Raw genomic sequence first — 20,464 nt, 5'->3', positions numbered from 1 at the left:
CCCCACCGGTGTAAAAACAAATATTTTGGAAGCTACATAAATACATGGATTAATGTCTACATTCGTTTTTGCCACGTTTATTATATTACAGACAACTTAATGCAAACTTTAAATTATATAATGTGAGCTAAACGTAAAAAAACGAATAAAAAAAATATTTTTAAATACTTAAAGTATATTATTTTGAAATTAATAATGTTGTTGTCCCCACTACAACAAAACACTACTTAAATATATGTAATGTTGTCCTTGAAACATGTAATTGAGGAGTGCCAATATGGCCGAGTGGTGGCTTCCAATCCTCTCATTGGCCAATATACAACATCAGCAATCCAAGATTTATAAACATCTTTATTCGGAATAGCCTCTCCCTCTTCCAAAATAGAACTGATTCGGCTCATACTGCGCATTCTTAACTTGGAAGGAGGAAGGAAGGACCAGTTACAAACTCGAGCATCCCCTTCCAGCCCCATGAAGCCCACCGACATGGCTAAAGAAGGAACGGAGATGACAGAGGAAACTGAGCACATGATAGATAAGAATGGAGCAAAAGAAACAGAAACTGTAGTATCTGCAGGAGATGCCAAAGAAATGCGAGCCGTAATACTGTCAGGTTTCGGGGGTCTCAACAAACTCCGGGTAACCAAGAAGGCGATGCCTGAGCCACAGGAGGGAGAAGTGAAAATTCGCGTCAAAGCATGGTAAACGTTGCATATTAAACTGTTGATTAATTGTTACATTGATGCCTGCCTAATGATCTTAAAATATCAATGATGCGAAGTTACCACATTCATAAGTGTATTGCAACATGTTGCAGATTCTGATTCAGTACGGGCGAGCCATGAATAAACCTTGAATTGAAGTAGGTTAAACTCGACCTGAGTAGTTTGTAAAAGTGACACGATAAAAGGACTCATTGCATTCATGAAGCCACATGTCCTCTGATGTTTCACTGTCTGTAGTAGATGATGAATAAGGACTGTCTGTGGAGAAGGCATGCAAATTAAAAGCAAAAACACCTGCAATGTTGGAATTAATACAAATTTGGCTTGATAAAAGTATTTGCTTGGCATGTTTTTGACTGATCATCTTAATGAGCTTTTATTGGGGGAATACTGTAAATACCACAAGCCAGTTGAAATGGATTTTCTCACTACAACTGGCCCATGCAAAGTCCTACACTTGTGGTATTTGTGCTCTATTCTCTTATGATTGCCTACTTGGCATTTAGTAAGTCGATTTTGATGAGGGATTGGATAATTGTCTTTAGTCCAACAATATTGTTTTATTGATAATATTGAAATACACAAACTATACCCTCAACAAGTGAGAAGCAATTTTTCCATAAAAGGGAGAGCCTGTTACAGATATGCTCTATCACAGATTGGCTATTTATTGTTCAGTACATGTGAATCACCATGGCCTTGGAACTGTAGCCTCTTTTAATAGTCTGGAATTCAAGCATGGGTTTGTAGATATCAAACAGCTTGTGTTGTGCTTATGACTGCTCAGGCATTTATTTATTAACATATTTTAAGTCTAAGTAACATTTATCAAATAGTGAAAATGTCCATCATGCAATATTGTGTCTTCTCCAATATCATAAGTTAAAAATAAATAACTTTGCTTGATTGTGAGGTTAATATCAATGAGACATTTACCGTTGCAGTGGCTTGAACTTCCTGGATCTTATGGTGCGTCAAGGTAATATTGACAGTCCTCCGAAAACTCCACTTGTCCCTGGATTTGAGTGTTCTGGAATAGTGGAGGCGATGGGACAAAACACAAAGGGATTTGAGGTCAGTGAATCTAGATCACAGTATGTCACAGATATTATGTTGTGGATTAGTAGCACAACTAAACTCAGCAAAAAAAGAAATGTCTCTTTTTCAGGACCCTGTCTTTCAAAGATATTTTGTAAAAATCCAAATAACTTCACATATCTTCATTGTAAAGGGTTTAAACACTGTTTCCCAGACATTCCCATAAACAATTAATGAACATGCACCAATGGAACGGCTGTTAAGACAATAACAGCTTACAAAGCGGTAGGCAATTAAGGTCACAGTTATGAAAACTTAGGACACTAAAGAGGCCTTTCTACTGACTCTGATAAACACCAAAAGAAAGGGTCACTGCAATAATTGCTATGTCTGTACTGTGAGATGCCTAAGACAGTGCTACAGGGAGACAGGATGGACAGCTGATCGTCCTCGCAGTGGCAGACCACGTGCAACAACACCTGCACAGGATCGGTACATCCGAACATCACACCTGCGGGACAGGTACAGGGTGGCAACAACAACTGCCCGAGTTACACCAGGAATGCACAATTCCTCCATCAGTGCTCAGACTGTCCGTAATAGGCTGAGAGAGGCTGGACTGAGGGCTTGTAGGCCTGTTGTAAGGCAGGTCATCACCAGACATCACCGGCACAACGTCGCCTATGGCACAAACCCACCATCGCTGGACCAGACAGGACTGGCATAAAATGCTCTTCACTGACGAGTTGTGGTTTTGTCTCACCAGGGCTGATGGTCGGATTCATGTTTATAGTCGAAGGAATGAGCGTTACACCGAGGCCTGTACTTTGGAGTGGGCTCGATTTGGAGGTGGAGGGTCCGTCATGGTCTGGGGCGGTGTGTCACAGCATCATTGGACTGAGCTTGTTGTTATTGCAGACAATCTCAGCGCTGTGCCTTACAGGGAAGACATCCTCCTCCCTCATGTGGTACCCTTCCTGCAGGCTCATCCTGACATGACCCTCCTGCATGACAATGCCACCAGCCATACTGCTCGTTCTGTGTGTGATTTCCTGCAAGACAGGAATGTCAGTGTTCTGCCATGGCCAGCAAAGAGCCCTGATCTCAATCCCATTGAGCACGTCTGGGACCTGTTGGATCGGAGGGTGAGGGCTAGGGCCATTCCCCCAAGAAATGACTGGGAACTTGCAGGTGCCTTGGTGGAAGAGTGGGGTAACATCTCACAGCAAGAACTGGCAAATCTGGTGCAGTCCATGAGGAGGAGATGCACTGCAGTACTTAATGCAGCTGGTGGCCACACCAGATACTGACTGTTACTTTTGATTTTGACCCCCCCCCCCTTTGTTCAGGGACACATTATTCAATTTCTGTTAGTCACATGTCTGTGGAATTTGTTCAGTTTATGTCTCAGTTGTTGAATCTTGTTATGTTCATACAAATATTTACACATGTTAAGTTTGCTGAAAATAAACGCAGTTGACAATGAGAGGACGTTTCTTTTTTTTGCTGAGTTTATATTGATCTCACTTTGCATTTTTACCCCCAACAATATTGATTTGTGTTACAGTTTGAAATGGTTAATGTTGATATTTTGAAATTCATTGGTCGGAGTAGCATGTGAGGTTTGGTGCATTTCTAAAACAAACCTGTAACCATGTCACCTCCAAAATGTGCATTTATCATATTTTATAGCTTACCTTTTCCTCTCGCCAGATAGGAGACCGGGTTATGGCTTTTGTAAATTACAACGCCTGGGCAGAGGTGGTTTGCACACCGCTGGATTACGTCTATAACATGCCTGATGATATGACATTTCCTGAGGGAGCAGCCTTCTCCATGAACTTCGTGGCTGCCTACATGATGCTGTTTGAGGTTGCCAATCTCCGAGAGGGGATGTCAGTATTGGTCCATTCAGCAGGAGGGGGTGTGGTAAGTCAACTCCCGAAAGGAGGTGGAAAGAAAAACACAGCATCTGAAAATGATATCAGTGATGTTACTATAGATACCGCCAAGGTGTGTATCTCTGGTGGCTCTTGAGGGTAATAGCCTGTGGCTATTATCAGACAGCTCAGATGCTGTTTTACATAATACTGTATTCATGATTGAAGATGATGGTGAGATGAGGCTGAGAAAATGACATCTAGGAAAGATGTGACTGTGGTTGAAGATAGAGAGTGTCTGGGCTGTACTGTTTACAGTATATATGCACACAGACTCTTCAGACTTGTAAAACATTTTTTTTAAAGACATTGAATTATCAGGCTCATGTAGCACATTTCCCTTTAGCGAAAGCACGGTTAATGATTCCCAGCTTTAATAATTAAACATAACTAGATATGTAACTATACTCTAGAGATGCTCCTACAGACTGTAATTCATGAACAACAGTAGAGCGACTGCTCAGATTTCAGACTGATGTACACAATAGGGTATACCTCTGTTGTTTAATTCACGCATGTAGTACCATACTGTAGTGGAGATGGACAAGAAAACATTTACTGTCTTTACCTAGTGTGTTGAATGATTAGAACAGGATGAGCATAATTATTATAATTATTTTTCATATCAAATATGGATTATGGTTGGTAAAGCTGTGGTGCATAACCTGTGGAAATGTCATTGTCTGGATTGGCCTTGTGTAATTGTGTCTTGGAGAGTCTGACTGGGATTGTGTGGTGTTTTTCAGGGTCAAGCTGTGGCTCAGCTGTGCTCCACTATACCCAGTGTCACTGTGTTTGGAACGGCCTCATCTTTCAAACATGAAGCCATCAAGGACTCTGTGACCCACCTCTTCGACAGAAACATTGATTATGTACAAGAAGTTAAAAAGTAAGGTTTGTTTTTTGTTCTACAATAAAAATGATTAAGGATAAAATCTTTCTTCTAAACATAGAGCTGTAGAGGTAATTGTTCTGCACAATTTTTATGAATAAGACTAATTTGTTCACAAATGTGTAATTTCATTGCATCTTACAGGTTTATTAAAATATGTTTAGATATAATTTCACATAATTACTAAGAATCTCTTTTGGTTTATAATGTGCAATTTGATATGTACATATGAATTGACAATGATAATGTAGAACACAGAGCATGTAGAGATCAGGGAGATGCAGATGTTAGTTGATGCCACATTTGGACGTGCGTGGCTGCGGTCCCCATGGCAACACACAGCTCGTCTCCGAGAGCAACGGCAGTGTGTGAGGCAGAGTGTTCAAAGGCTCTCTGAAGGCAACCTGCAACAGGCTGTCTGCTGGGGACGTGGAACAGCTGGGCCAATCAGGAAAGCGCCTGTGCATGTCGTTGTCTTGTCTGTTCCAAACATATTACTCACCATATGTCTGCTGCAGAGGGACAAGTGAGAGCCATGAGAAAACGAGTTTTGATTAGACATGGAAATAAAAGTGCTGAAAACCAATTGGCTCCCTATTTAAAAAGAGGATGGAGAACAATCTCTGGAGGAAACAAACTGGAGTTTTGGTGCAGGTACAGACAACTAGCACAAAAATAATATTGCGATATTGTCAAAACGACATGATATATTGTCAAAAATAATATCCGGATATGTAACTATATGGATTTTTGTCACCCATCACTAATTATCATGTTTGATTAGCAATCAGTGCAATCCATAGGGATGCTGCCTCCTCAATAGGAGACAATCAGAAAATAACCCTCTATGCCAAAGCCAACTTCATGTCTACTGTCTAATAGGAATAGTGTTTTAGAGGTGAGTCATGCAGTCAGGAGGCTTAAAGCATGTCCATCCGATAATCACATTCTGAATTTATTCTGAAGTGCTTTAGAAATGCATACATTCAACCAAGCTTTCCTATTGAGTTCCTTTCTTAAGGAGCCTAATCCCTGGTTCCCCCTCAGTACTTATTGACAGAGGGAGAATACTGTCTGCCTGCATATCACAATGGTAGTAAATAGAGCCATATCAGAGGGAGAATACTGTCTGCCTGCATATCACACTGGTAGTAAATACAGCCATATCAGAGGGAGAGGCAGATTATAAGTCTTTCATCTCCATGGCCCCACATTCCTTTCAGGATCAAGAGCAAAGCAAAATTAAATTGGTCTTAAGTCGCCCCTTTTACAATATGCAAGGCCATGGGCATCATAAGACCCCCGAGCCGTTTAGCCAAGCAGGCGGGCAGGCCACCAGGCAGAAAGGAAGGCATTAGGACCCCTTGATCAGAACATTGCTCTCATTCTTTCTTTCACATTGGTGCTCTTAAGTGAGTCATGCCATGAACAATCACACCAATGGTTAACCTGTCCAAGGCTTATAGGTCTTTTAATACTGTATCACTTGAAATCAAGTGGAATTTGATTGAACAAAAGGCTGATCGAAATGTCAATGAACTGTATTGTTTAGTATTTGCTAAAAATATATAAATTTAACTATTGAAATCTGAGCTAAACATTGAATGACTGATAGATTGATAGGCTTCTGATGAAGCCTGCAGTTGAGGCTGTCTGTAAATGAGGAACATGTTGATTCTTGTTAATTGAATTTCCTGTATTTGGTAGGATCTCTCCAGAGGGAGTGGACATCGTCCTGGACTGTCTGTCTGGGGAGAACACTGGTAAAGGCCTCGGTCTGCTGAGGCCTCTGGGAACCTACATCCTCTACGGTTGGTGTCCTATCAGGATGCTACTCATAAATTCGCTACATTGTGCCACCAGTGTCGCACATAAGACTCTTGAGATATGATGTGGTGTTAGCCTGTGAATGATGACGTATCTTGAGTGACATTTTTTAATTTAGGACATTTCAAACTTACTGACAGGTATTGTATATAGGTTAGGCACCATTGTACTTGCGCTATACATATACAGTGCCTTCAATAAGTATTCATACCCCTTGACTCATTCCATATCTTGTTGTTTTACAGTCTGAATTCAAAATGGATTAAATATATATTTTTTCTCACCCATCTACACACAATACCCCACAATGACAAAGTAAACATTTGTTTTTAGAAATGTTAGCAAATTTATTCAAAATGAAACACAGAAATATCTCATTTACATAAGTATTCACACTCCTGAGTCAATACATGTTAGAATCACATTTGGCAGCGATTAGAACTGTGAGTCTTTCTGGGTAAGTCTGTTAAGAGCTTTGCAAACCTGGATTGTACAATAGGTACCCATTATTCTTTAAAACAATTGGTTGTTGATCATTACAAGACAACCATTTTCAAGTCTTCCCATAGATTTTCAAGCAGATTTAAGTCAAAACGGTAACTTGGCCATTCAGAAATATACACTGTCTTCTTGGTAAACAACTTCAGTGTAGATTTGGCCTTGTGTTTTAGATTATTGTCCTGCTGAAAGGTGAATTCATCCACCAGTGTCTGGTGGAACCAGGTTTTCATGTAGGATTTGACTGTGCTTAGCTCCCTTATGTTTCTTTTGTATTCTGAAAAACTCCTCAGTCCTTAACAATTACAAGCATATCCATAACATTTCAGCTTGTCATTACGAAGAAAAAAAAATGTAAATTACATTTTACTTTGACATTATGGGGTACTTTATTGTGTTTAGGCCAGTGACAAAAAAAAACGTAATTTAATATATTTTAAATTCAGGCTGTAACACAACAAAATGTGGAAAAAGTCGACTGGTGTGAATACTTTCTGAAGGCACTGTTTCCTATGACATAGCTTAGACCACAAATATTTGTAAAGTTTCTTGTAAGATATAGGCTCAAGCTCTTCAGACTTTCACCTCGTCTAAGGACACTTAGAATACAGATGGTTCTTTTATTTCGAGGTAATATCCCTCCATCTACTCAATAGTCAATCTGGACAGAATTTAAGCGACCGCTTAAACCTCATTGAAAACCAGGCGTACGTTGTGATTCAGTGCGAAATGTAGGTTAATTCAAATGGATTAAAAATTACACCTGAATATATTGTACTGCCCCTGGCTTTTATCCACATCTGAATTGTTTAATTACAAGAGTTTTCTTGGGTTTCAGATAATGTAGAATTAGTGTTTCTGTCAGTATGACAGTCGTGAAGTTGTAACACTAATGCGGCTTGAATCAATGAATGGTATGACGGTGAACAGAGTTCATTAGCTGTGCCAGATCTAAAGGAGGCAACTACTCCTCCCCCACAATAACCCCTCTTCACCTCACGGCTCTGTACGGTTCACCCATCACTTCAGCCCAACAGTTAACACCGCCACCCTGTCTCTCTCTATAAGCTTGTGCCTTTGTTTTTGTGTTTTCAGGCTCATCAAACATGGTTACTGGGGAAACAAAGAGTTTCTTCAGCCTTGCAAAATCTGTGAGTTAGAAATGCTGAGTCTGTCACTGAGTTTACAGAATGGAACAGTCTGTTTAATATTTATCGAACATTCATTACTTACTATGAAACACAAATGAGTTATTGGGGTAAGTGATGTGTGTGTCTCTGGTTTGACTCCCCAGTGGTGGCAGGTTGAGAAGGTGAACCCTATTAAACTCTACGAGGAGAACAAGGTCATTGCTGGATTCTCGCTGCTCAACCTCCTGTTCAAGCAGGGCAGGTGTGGGCAGGTGAAAACGGTGGTGGAGAAACTCTTCTCCCTCTACAACCAGAAGAAGATCAAACCTGTGGTGGACTCCCTGTGGGCACTGGAGGAGGTAAGGGGACAGCTGGTGGGCAGGGACATTTCCCTGAACACATCTGGCATGATGTCTTTGACTGGCAGGTCTACAATCTGGGAATGATCCACGGTCACTAAGGAAACACAGAAGGGTAGGGAAGTTTTAGAGAAGTTGTTATGGAAACATCTTGGATGGAGTGTCATCTGTTGATTGTCACTGTTGTTAGTGGACGTTGGTTTGGCCTGCAGATGGCAGGTGGGCCGTTAAGACCGGTTGCTGGTTTCTGATGGCTGCAGTTATGCGATGTTCACATTCACGCCCACATGAATTCCATACATCAATCTCTCCTCCATCTCTGCCAGTGCATCTCTCTGTGTGTCTGTTTTCCTCTTTCTGTTTCTACACAGTCACCAACTCTGTTTGTAAAGAAACACAAATGTAACATTTGGGTGTTTCACACATTCTGCTATTTCTGTGGACTTGATAGTGGACCTGCTAGTGGTTAGCAGGCAGCTCAGCACGGAGGGTCATAGAGTCATTTATTGACACAACACTCCTGCTGCTATGAGGTAGATGATTGGTGGTTTAATTATTCACAAGATCCCCTGCTGATAGAACAGTGAAAGGCTTTTCCTCTCCATTCATATTACTGGTGTTTACCTCCACTCAGCTATATTTCTATGTACAGATATACAGTATACATACACATGTACAGTATACATACATATATACACATATACAGTATACAGTGGGGCAAAAAAGTATTTAGTCAGCCACCAATTGTGCAAGTTCTCATCTTAAAAAGATGAGAGTGGCCTGTAATTTTCATCAAAGGTACACTTCAACTATGACAGACAAAATGAGAAAAGAAAATCCAGAAAATCACAACTGGGATCCAGTTGCAGAGGGAGGTGTTTAGTCCCATTTATCCATTCAAGGAAATGTGAATAGTTTCTCTGGTAAGGCTGACATGTTGTTATTTGAGTAGAACCAGTCAAGGAGATAGTGTGTCATGCGATTTGATTGAATTACATTGTGTTGGTCAGGTGGCCAGTTGAAATGACAGAGCCGACCTCTGATTCAGAGGGGTTGGGTTAAAAGTGGAAGTAAAGTTTTGGTTGTGTGCACTAGACAATAAAAATAAATGCCATCCTTTCTTTGCTTCATTTTGTAGCTGAAATTGCTGCCTGCAAACATGTTCTTGCGTCATTCCGGTTTTGAAGTTGCAAAATAATTGGCCTTTCCAGCAGAGAGGGCAGTGCGAGGAAAGCCTGTTTGAACAGTAGGTGACTATATGTTTGATTCTATCCATTTTTTCTTGTTAGAAAAACCCTCCACTTATTTGAACGTTGACCCTGTGCCCACCAGATGACTTACAGTGTTGTCTCTCAGAAGGATGGCATAGATACTTATTCACTCCCTCTTTGATCTTGGCTTCTACTCAATGTGCCCAACATTCTTTAAGAAGTGAATTTTGCCTGTAATCAGAGAATGTTCATGAAGACCTTTAAAAAAACTATAGAAACTCAGAAAATGAAGTTTATTAGAAATGTAGTGAGTGTTCAGCAGTCCTGGTTTGGTACATGATTCTATACAGTACACTCTTAGAAAAAAAGGGTTCCAAAATGGTTCTTCAGCTGTACCCATAGGAGAACCCATTTTGTTTCCAGGTAGAACTCTTTTGGGTTCAATGTAGAACCCTCATTGGAAAGGGTTCTACCTGGAACCAAAAGGGTTCTACCTGGAACAATAGTGTTCTTCAAAGGGTTATCCTATGGAGACAGCCGAAGAACCCTTATTGATTTTAGATAGCATCTTTTTTTCTATGAGTGTACTGTTAACAAGAGGACATTTAATAAATGGGCTCCCTTGTGTTCAGAAAACAGCCTTTGCTGAACAGCCACCTCTGACTTGCTTGAAGACAGCAAGCAATGAATAGAGGACAAGATTTATTTTATACTGAACAAAAATATTTTGATTTATTTTATTTCATCTTTATTTAACCAGGTAGGCCAGTTGAGAACAAGTTTCTCATTTACAACTTCAACCTGGCCAAGAAAAAGCAAGGCAGTGCGACAACAACAACAACACAGAGTTACACATAAACAAACGTAGTCAATAACACAAAATAAAAAACGCAACCTGCAACAATTTCAACCATTTTACTGAGTTACAGTTCATAAAAGGAAATCAGTCAATTGAAATAAATACATTAGGCCCTAATCTATAGATTTCACATGACTGGGCAGGGGCACAGCCATAGGTGGACCTGGGAGGGCATAGGCCCACCCACTGGGTTTTTCCCCACAAAAGGGCTTTATTACAGATATGAATACTCCTCAGTTTCATCAGTTGTCCGGGTGGCTGGTCTCAGACAATCCCGCAGGTGAAGAAGCCAGTTGGGCGTACTGCCAAATACTCTAAACGACGTTGGGGGTGGCTTATGGTAGAGAAATTAACATTAAATTCTCTGGCAAAAGCTCTGGTGGACATTGCTGCAGTCAGCATACCAATTGTGTACTCCCTCAAAGCGTGAGACATCTGTGGCATTGTGTTGTGACAAAACTGCACATTTTAGAGTGGTCTTTTATTGTCCCCGGCCCAAGGTGCACCTGTGTAATGATCATGCTGTTTAATCAGCTTCTTGATATGCCGCACCTGTCAGGTAGATGGATTATCTTGGCAAGGGGGAAATGCTCAATAACAGGGATGTAAACAATATCAGAGAAATAAGCTTTTTGTGCATATGGAACATTTCTGGGATCTTGGTTTCTTGTTTTTCCTTTTGATCCTATCAGGCGTTGTGGGGGGAAAGTGACAGACTGACTCCCCACTATTCTGCATGGTTGTCATGGTTTCAGAAGTTGATCTATCCACAGCGTTCTGCAAAGTCATGCCAAGATGGGTGGCACCTTTAAATGCTCATACCAGAATATGAAAGAAAGTGATTGAGGAATTGAAATCCCTAATTACAGATGTATCACACTGATATGCATACTGTAATAAGTTATACTTTTTTCCCAATCAAGATTTTTAATTAGTAAATCATTTTGAGTTGGTAAATTGACTTTTCTAAAAGGCTCCCCTATCTTAGATCTGTCCATTAGAAGCATTTTGTGGATTTTTGACTTACAGGCTTTCAGAGTGTTAACTAAACCTACAATCATTTTACTCTGAGGATTGTATGTACTGTACCTGGACATGGCTCTTATTAATCTCTGCTGTTCACTTCTCCCCCAAGAGGGCTCTTCAGAACACATGTTCTCGGAAGCCTCCACCACACAGAGAGTTATGTTTTGGATGTGAAGGTGTGTTCTGCCTTATGCCGTCACAGCATGGAAAAGTGTTATTTAGAAAGTTAGGGGGATTGGTACCTGCTGCTCCATACTCAAATCAAATGTTATTGGTCACGTGCGCCGAATACAACAGGTGTAGTAGACCTTACAGTGAAATGCTTACTTACGAGCCCCTAACCAACAGTGCAGTTTCAAAAAATACGGATAAGAATAAGAGATAAAAATAACAAGTGTTTAAAGAGCAGCAGTAAAAAGGGGGGTGCCGGTACAGAGTCAATGTGCGGTGGCACCAGTTAGTTGAGGTAGTGTGTACATGTAGGTAGAGTTACTTAAAGTGACTATGCATAGATGACAACAGAGAGTAGCAGTGGTGTGTGTGGGGGGGGGGGGGGCTAGAAGCCTCTTGGACCTAGACTTGGCGCTCCAGTACCGCTTGCCGTGTGGTAGCAGAGAGGACAGTCTGACTAAGGTGGCTGGAGTCTTTGACCATTTTTAGTGCCTTCCTCTGACACCGCCTGGTATAGAGGTCCTGGATGGCAGGAAGCTTGGCCCCAGTGATATACTGGGCCGTACGTACTACCCTCTATAGTGCCTTGCAGCCGGAGGCCGAGCAGTTGCCATACCAGGCAGTCATAAGATGTAATAACATACTAACTACGCGGTCTGTATCTCCTGACTGATACGTCTGCAGACTAGTTACTGCCCGGAGCAAAACTACTCTGCTAATCATGAGGAGACTGCAGCTGGTACCGCAGAAGAGGGCGAGAGAGTGTAAGGGCAGAGAGAGGGAGAGAAATTAGTGGTTAATGAGAAAGCAAGGGATAGTGAAGGATAGTGTTGTGAGAGGGAGAGGTTTGAAGGAAGCTTCAGTGTTGTAACATTTTACAGCATCGCTCACACTAAAGATCAGCCCTAATAGTCATCCTTGTTTATGATCCTACTGTTCTGCTTGGAAACAATACCAGACCCAGAGGGCGAAATAGATGAGTTGGCCATGTCTTCTCCAAGCAATATGAATCTTATTACCTGTGTTGTGGCCATGCTTTCTGGATGCCATTTAACCCCCTGAGCTGAAGATGATTATCTGGACACTTTCTATGACAGCAACATTCATCATTCAGCACCAGTGTGGCCAGGGGCCTCGCTGTGATTGTTTGGTATGGTCCTCTACCTTCTGTTCCACAGTAGTCATGAGGGAACTCATGCACCATCTCCCCGTGACATCCTGACCAGGGGATATCCTTTTGTTCTCCACAGCCTCTTAATGTCTCTAGAGTCGGGTTTGTTTTGCAAAGCAATATATCAAACGGGTTTGCACAATGAAAAGCAAGTTTACCTATAAGGCCCTTGTCTTGGAGAGCAGCTTTGAAGTCACAGACTTCAATTACTACAAACTAATTCTGAATGCCCTGAGCATCACAGAGGCAATTCTCTCCTGTGCCATGGGTCAAGTGAAGTCCTGGAGAGGTCCATAGTGAAGTTGAGGGGGCTATTAGAGGAATGCAGCCAAAGAATGCACAAAGCTCCCCCTTAGAGATGCACATCAACCAGCTGTATCCTGCTCCTCCAAACCAGTCAGTCTTTCACAGCACTCCAGGAAATGAACACAACTCCAGAAACACAACTCTAGTATGCTTTATGCTGTGCTGCTCACTCAGGGAAGAAACCATTTTTACCTTGGGCCACATCCATTTGTCTGTTGCCTAGGAATTGTCAGTGTCCTGACACCTGGACGCATTTTGGTTGTTTTTGGACAGTTGTTTACTGTTGTTGCAGAGCTCTCCCTCACACCCAGCCTGGCTGTTCCACTCTGCTCCCTGATACCTCAGATCTGGCGTTGACAGGAGGCAGCCAGGCAGCTCTGGACAATCTGATTTATGGTCCTCTCAGACAGCACTTGTTAAAACTCAGCACCAGCAGTGTTTTCCCCTCACCAGCCTATCAGACAGAAGGCCATTACTGACACTGGCATTACTCAGGATGTACTACCACCGTAGCCAGGCTACCGATAACCCAAGCCTCAGTAGATTCACTAGTCCACCTTGTCCTGAAAATACATTTCAATTTCTCATTAATGCGACTGTCATGGTTAAAGTCTGCTGAGTTGTCACCTAAATATTGTGTAACACAAGCTTGAACCACACTATCAGTGCTTTAATGCTGTCGTCTGTATCCTATCTGTATCCTATCCTAAAGCCGAGAAGTATTCTCAACACAGCACCTTTTCTGTTGCGACTTGTTGCCCAGTTGACTCCTGCTCTGTGGTCTCGGGTCGCTGACTAAGCTACAGCATTAGTATTACGTGGTTGTATATCACCGCACAGCTCTCGGCTTGGCCACACCAGCTCTAGCGTTACCTCCTCGGCTGATCCAAACTTGGCACTGTTGCCATAGGAACCACAGCCCTGCATTGATAAACAGGCCGGAGTGTAGCCAGGGACTTCTCTGAATATGGGGGTGGCAAGAGAGTGACCAGGCTGCCACACCCTGTTATGACACCTTAGAGCCATTTTCACTGACCAGTGATGTGTAGAACTGTGAAATCTATCAGCAGCATGGGGGCTCTCTGACACACTGAAATGAGCCGTGCTAAGACAGGCATGTATTATGGGCTGTTATCATTGTTAGCTACTGATTCCACCAAATGGTCTGATCATTGGCTGTTGTCATCCACCCCATGGCTCTGGCTCCTGCACCTTTCTATTACCACTATCATTTGAATTAAGGCCCTTAAATCTTGGCCTTAGCGCTTGTTGATTTAATGCCCTCGCACCTGCCAAACCTGGCCTGTGTAAGACAGCATGATGAACACAGTCCTCTCCTCTCGTAGTAGGCAGTAAGCTGAATGTTTCCAAATGGTAGAAGAAACTGAAGCCCCCAGAAAAGGTTGTCTGCTGTTATCTGTTCATCTGTAATACATGGAGGAAAATGGATGGCTGACTAGTATTAGTGAATTGTTCATAAACATGTGAAATGATAGACGTTAATGTTATTCATCCGTGTGCAATCCAACTGATTTGCAGAGATGAATTGAACAACATGTAAACGGCTGTAAATAACTAGATAATAACACTGTGTTTCCTAAACACTATTCACTTTGATGAATCTATTTTGAAACTTTTTTCCTTATATGCACAGCATTGGAAATGTAAATTTCTGTGTCGCTTGACTGAGTGGACTAAGTCAAGATATCTCCATCACAGCACACTGAGTTTCCTTCAGGTGATCGACGGGAGCTTGTGAATTTTCTAATTATAATTGTAGTACATCATAATTTCAGAATAATGACAGTTTCTCTTTTGCTCCATTAAGAAGTCTGAAATGCTGTCACTTTTGTTGGTTTGTAATGCACTTCTATTTTCTTGTGGCTATTAGCAGTCCTTTGGGTATTTTCAATCCACAGATGTGGTAGACATTTTTAGATGGGATCTCTTTATTTCTGCTGACAACATCTCAATTTGAAGACTATTAGACATGCATCCTTCATATTGTAAGTACATTTTCAAAAAGAAACTTAGTACAGTACTGGAGGGGTAAGCTATCTTTACTATATGCACTTACTGAGTTTGAAGGTAGGCCTTGAAATACATCCACATGACTTATATGATGTCAATTAGCAGCTTCTAAAGCCATGACATCATTTTCTGGAATTTTTCAAGCTGTTTAAAGGCACAGTCAACTTAGTGTATGTAAGCTTCTGACCCACTGGAATTGTTATACAGTGAATTTGAAGTGAAATCATCTGTAAACAATTGTTGTAAAAATGACTTGTGTCATGCACAAAGTAGATGTCCTAACCAACTTGCCAAAACTATAGTTTGTCAACAAGACAATTGTGGAGTGGTTGAAAAACAAGTTTGAATGACTCCAACCTAAGTGTATGTAAACTTCCGACTTCAACTGTATATATAAAAACATGTTTTTACTTTGTCATTATGGGGTATTGTGTGTAGATGGGTGTGAAAAAAAGTGCAATTTAATCATTTTTGAATTTAGGCTTTTACAAGAACATGTGGAGTAAGTCAAGGGATATGAATACTTTCTGAAAGCACTGTATTTAACAGGAACATATGCTTTGCCCTCTTACTAGCACACCATAGAACAGCAGTGTTGCCAAATTCAATGAAAACCTGCTTTTGTTGTTGTGGGACAATGATCTGAAAAGAACTTGGCCACACTGGCCACCATAAACACATTAAAGGTCTTGGGAACCCACATCCAGTTTAATCTTCTCAATGTCCGCATTTTCTTTTCAGTTTTTAGATTCACTCAAGCTCACATGGTGACAAGATTCTGTTATTTGGTGGCACAAAGGAAGGTCTTTTTTGCTTGATGAAAAAATATTTTCCATTATAAAGCATTTCTAACACAGGTCTATTGATGCTATGGCTTTGGTTACCTCTCTTGCTCTCAAGCAATATTCTATGCTACAAACATCTGTTGTGGACAAATTCTTACACATGGACATTCAAAGTCAATCTTAAATTAATCATTGTTTATTGTCAGCGCGCTGGAGAGGTTCCAACTAACTCAATGCACCATAGAACACATTTCTGTCAGAAGCTCTTCCTGGGCAGTCCCAGTAGTTGTCTTATGTACGGCTATACACAGACAAGTTATATTTGCATGATTTAGCATAATTAATTCATCATTGCCATTTTGTTTCATTCATGTGACCTACCAACACCTCACGAGGCTTCTCCTCTCTAAGCTGAGACCTGGAAATAGAGATCTCGTTTGTTCGTTCTCAAAACAACGTCTGGGCATACTTCCAAATTGCAGCTACTGATAAGAGGCGGATTTGTTCAGTCAACCACTTGCATGAACACAGAAATTGGTTAATAGAACACAGAAATGTGTTATAAGCACAAACATTAAAATTCCCATTACACAGCTCTGCCTGAACTTTCTATAATATGACTGACAATGTAATCGTTTTCTCCAGACCTTCAAAATTTCTGCCATTCCTGTCATTTGGGGTCTTGTCAATGTTGGATGCTACTAGAAGTTGTGACAGTAGCTGTGTGCCTAGAGATCGATCTCCTGTGTGAGGCTGGTGTGGGATGCCTTGGCCTTTTCCTGCAGTGGGAGGAGGATCTGTTCATTAACTAGCTGCCCACATTCATCAGAGCACCGCTCTCTGCTAAACATTCAGATTGCGGCCGCCTGCTAAAGAATGTCAAGTCATTTATCAAACCTGACGATGCGTTTTCGGAAAAGGCCTTCTGATCCTCATAGGCTTGGCACTCACCGGTACAACACATTACAGTTCTACTGCTGGCATGGTCTCAGAAAGGAATTACAAGATATGACTGTTTAACATCACATGGATACCACCGAGATGCAGCCATACCTGGTTGTGTAAGCAGAAGCTTTTCTGTACATTTTCCCAGTGAGTTCTGTGAAATCCGTTCTGAAGTTATTTTTGTGGTTTGAACACGTCACAGTTGGTGAAATGAGCTGTGTAATTGTCAGCAGTTGTGGGAGGACTGATACTGTAGCTGTCTGTGGAGCTCTCTGTGTTGTCTTGGGAGGATGTCGTGCAGCATGTGAGTTTCAGCTTTGTATGAGAGAGAGAGAGGTGTGTTTATGAGATGTTTTGTCTTTTTCCTGGGAACCCTGATGCTCTGCTGTTGTCAGTGAAATGCAGGGTATTCTCTGTATCCACAGCCCATGAAGAGCCTCATTAAAGGGAAGTGGGGTGGCGAGCCTGGGGCAAAGACTCCCGTTGCTTGTGTGTGTGGGATGAGAATTCAGGGGGCGTTGGTTTGTGTAAATGCTGAGCCTGGAAAACGATTATCGCCTGGCTGGAGAGGGTGGAGGGTGTGTCTTTAGGATGGAATGAAGGAGAGGTTGCCTGGATACCCATGCAGCATTGCCTGTGTAACAGGGCTATATTGGTGATTACCCTTGCCACTTTATTGTTAAGCCAATGGGTTTTTGGTTTTAGTTTTGTCTTGCCTTCACATACTCAACATGGCATCTTATTGGCTGGTTTGCGTGGCTTGCTTTAAATGGGTTGATGTTTCAGTTAGAATCGTCCCAGTGACAAAACACCAAACCAGCGGTAAGTTGTTGGTTGCAAAGCACTGTACGTCAAAAGTGTTTTTTATACTTACAAATGATGATTTGAATGTACAATTTATATACATTTGTTTGAAAATGTTATTAGAACATCACACAAGATGCAGCATTTTTGTGCATATTTGTTGTGCATTTTGTTGTAGAGAATTCCAGCTAAAGCCAGCTAGCAACTTACTGTGTCTGGTGGAGGGGGGGGTCGTATATTTTGTACAGTGCGCGAGTGCAGAGTTGGATGGTGAGCCGTGCATTGCATGACGTGCAATTTTGTGCTATTTATCAGAATAAATCTCCCATGACTGGTGCTACAAGTTGGAGTTCGTGTCGATGACTGATTGTACACAACGCAATAAGAGTACTGTTACAGTGGTGCCGTGACCGTTCTTCTAGATCGGATCATCCTTCGCTGGATTTCCATCTCAGAACTTCGCGGTGGTTGCCGTTCGAGAATCAGATAAGACGTTAATGGTGCAGTTTATGGCGATATCACATTTCGCCACAGAGGACGCAACTACGTTTTTTGTCCTTTATTGATTGGGACTTTCTCTTCACGGACAAACAATATAACTTTTGTGTTACTTGTTTATTTGCATTTCTAACGTGCATATGATATAACTAGGGTGAGTTTTACCAGTGTACTCGATATAGGTTACATTGTGACATTCATTTCTTACATTTTTTTTTTACATATTCTGCTATTTGCATTTTTGTTTTAGTGTGTTTATTTCCCATTATTAAGATGGAAGGTGTTGGGAGAGGTAGGGGTTTCCTGACATTTAATCTGTCACTATCCGTTGGTAGTGGTTCAGCCAAAATTCCAGTTGCTTCTACACCTTTGCCTAAACTGGAGGGTTTTGGGAGTTTTGATGATAGTTTCCTCATGGAAACGCCCAAGGATGTGAATGAAAGAGTTTTGCCAAATACACGGAGTGGGGAAGATATTGTACAGCAGATTGGTCATTCCATTGGGGAGAACATTGCCTCCTGTTTGGAGTCAAAGGCAATTGTTGGACATGTTGGGGACAATGTTTGATATCAGGGAGCCGGTGTACTTTAGGGGGGATGGCTCTGAAAAGTGCACAGTGCATGAGTGGGAGGATATGGTCATGGTTTATATGCGTAAGAGGGGCGTATCTGTGATGGACCAAGCAGATGAGGTTATGAGCAGGCTTATGGGAAAGGCCCGCATTGTTGTTAAAGTGGGCATACGCAGCAATCCCTCTGTTGATTTATCTAAAGTCCCATCTTTGACATACTGAAACAACATTTTAGTGACACTTATTTTTCAAGCATGCCCCCCCGCTGACTTTTATGCCACATTACCTCTGACTGATGAACAACCATTCGACTATTGGCTCAGACTAAACAGGGCTATGGAGGTTGCTGAAGATTGTCTAAAGAGACAGAAAAAAGTGTTGAAGACCCATCTTGTGAGCTCACAGTCATGTTCATCAGACATTGCCCTAACGCCGAACTGTCGCTTATCTTTAAGTGCAAGCCAATACAGCAGTGGACCGCTGCAGATGTTCATGAGAGGTTGGATGAATACAGGAGGGAGCGGAGGTACTCTCACTTATCTAAGGTGACCTCAGCCAGCGCAACAATGAAGCAGGAAGTTGGTGCTGTCATGGGAAGGGCCCATGTGAACACTCACCATGCATGCTGTGAGGCTCCACATGGAATCACCAAATGCGTTGCCTTCCCCATCCCAGGCTACTCATGGCTCAGCTGAGCCGATGGAACATAACCTTGCAATGCTGGAGTGTGTGCTGGAGCAGAGGCCATAGCAGTCTAACTGTCAGTTCCAAAAAGGGAATAGGAGCAAATTGAGGTCTAATGGGCCATGTGAAGTGTGTGGGGATGCTGGACACGATACTTACTTTCACTGCAGGGCCAATCACCTCTGCTTTTTTTTGTCATGTAGCTGGCCACGCACGCTCTCAGTGCCCCAAGGCCGCAGCTCTGAGCACAGCTGGTGGAGTTCCTAAAGTAATCACTGCTCAGCTCCCGGAAAACTAGTAGGCTTGCATGTAGAAGGGGAGAGTGTTAGGCCTTTTGTCCCCATCAGTGAGAGCTGTTGATTTGGAGTCTGTATATAAAAGTGTTTGAGATTAAATGGAGACTGAGAAGAGTATCATAATGCAGAACACACAGAGACTTCCCCATATGATAATTTTTTTCTATGCCAATGTGTTAATAGGAGGAGAAGTGTAAGTGAGAGCTATGCTTGTCAGTGGGTCCATGGCTTGTACCTTGAGCTCTAGGGTCTTACCTGAACTTTTGCATGCAGGAGTGTTGAAAAGTCCATCATTGAGACCTACAGAGATAGTCTTGGTTGGTTGTGGTGGGTTGAAGACCAGGCCTTTGGGAGTATGTGAGCTGGAGATGGAGTTGTACGGCTGTAGAGTTGCCGTGCCTACACTGGTGGTTGAGGGCCAGAGTGTTGACCTCATCTTTGGCAGCAATCTTGGGTCTCTCATCTTGGGTCTTCTAAAGACCTTCATTTGCCACCTGAAGACTAATTGAGATCTCTGGAAGAGGGTTTATACTCCAGTGTGTGACAGGGGTGAGGATAGCAAGCTAATCAACATGATGGTTATGCGGAGAGATGGAGGGACAGTGAAGTACGAAACGCCACTATAGCCGATGTCTTTCCTTGCATGGCTCTAGAGGACTTTAATGGTTTGTGTGTGAATGATGATTCATCAGCAGCT

At 42.0% G+C, this 20,464-nt stretch overlaps 1 protein-coding gene across 1 annotated transcript in view; it reads left to right on the top strand.

The window, feature by feature from the left end:
- The first annotated feature begins 354 nt into the window (after positions 1–354).
- LOC135565361 (synaptic vesicle membrane protein VAT-1 homolog-like) overlaps positions 355–20,464 on the top strand; it is a 34,489-nt gene continuing 14,379 nt past the window's right edge. Inside the window, exons 1-7 of the mRNA XM_065011934.1 lie at positions 355–701; positions 1,670–1,799; positions 3,477–3,692; positions 4,450–4,592; positions 6,303–6,406; positions 8,016–8,071; positions 8,215–8,409. Of these exons, the coding sequence (XP_064868006.1) occupies positions 472–701; positions 1,670–1,799; positions 3,477–3,692; positions 4,450–4,592; positions 6,303–6,406; positions 8,016–8,071; positions 8,215–8,409 (1,074 nt within the window). The 5' untranslated portion in view covers positions 355–471. The remainder of the gene's footprint in view (positions 702–1,669; positions 1,800–3,476; positions 3,693–4,449; positions 4,593–6,302; positions 6,407–8,015; positions 8,072–8,214; positions 8,410–20,464) is intronic.

The sequence above is a fragment of the Oncorhynchus nerka genome, linkage group LG27 (assembly GCF_034236695.1).
Source record: "Oncorhynchus nerka isolate Pitt River linkage group LG27, Oner_Uvic_2.0, whole genome shotgun sequence".
NCBI lineage: Eukaryota > Metazoa > Chordata > Actinopteri > Salmoniformes > Salmonidae > Oncorhynchus > Oncorhynchus nerka.
The sequence above is the reverse complement of the archived record's forward strand: the minus strand, read 5'-3'. Positions and strand labels throughout refer to the sequence as shown.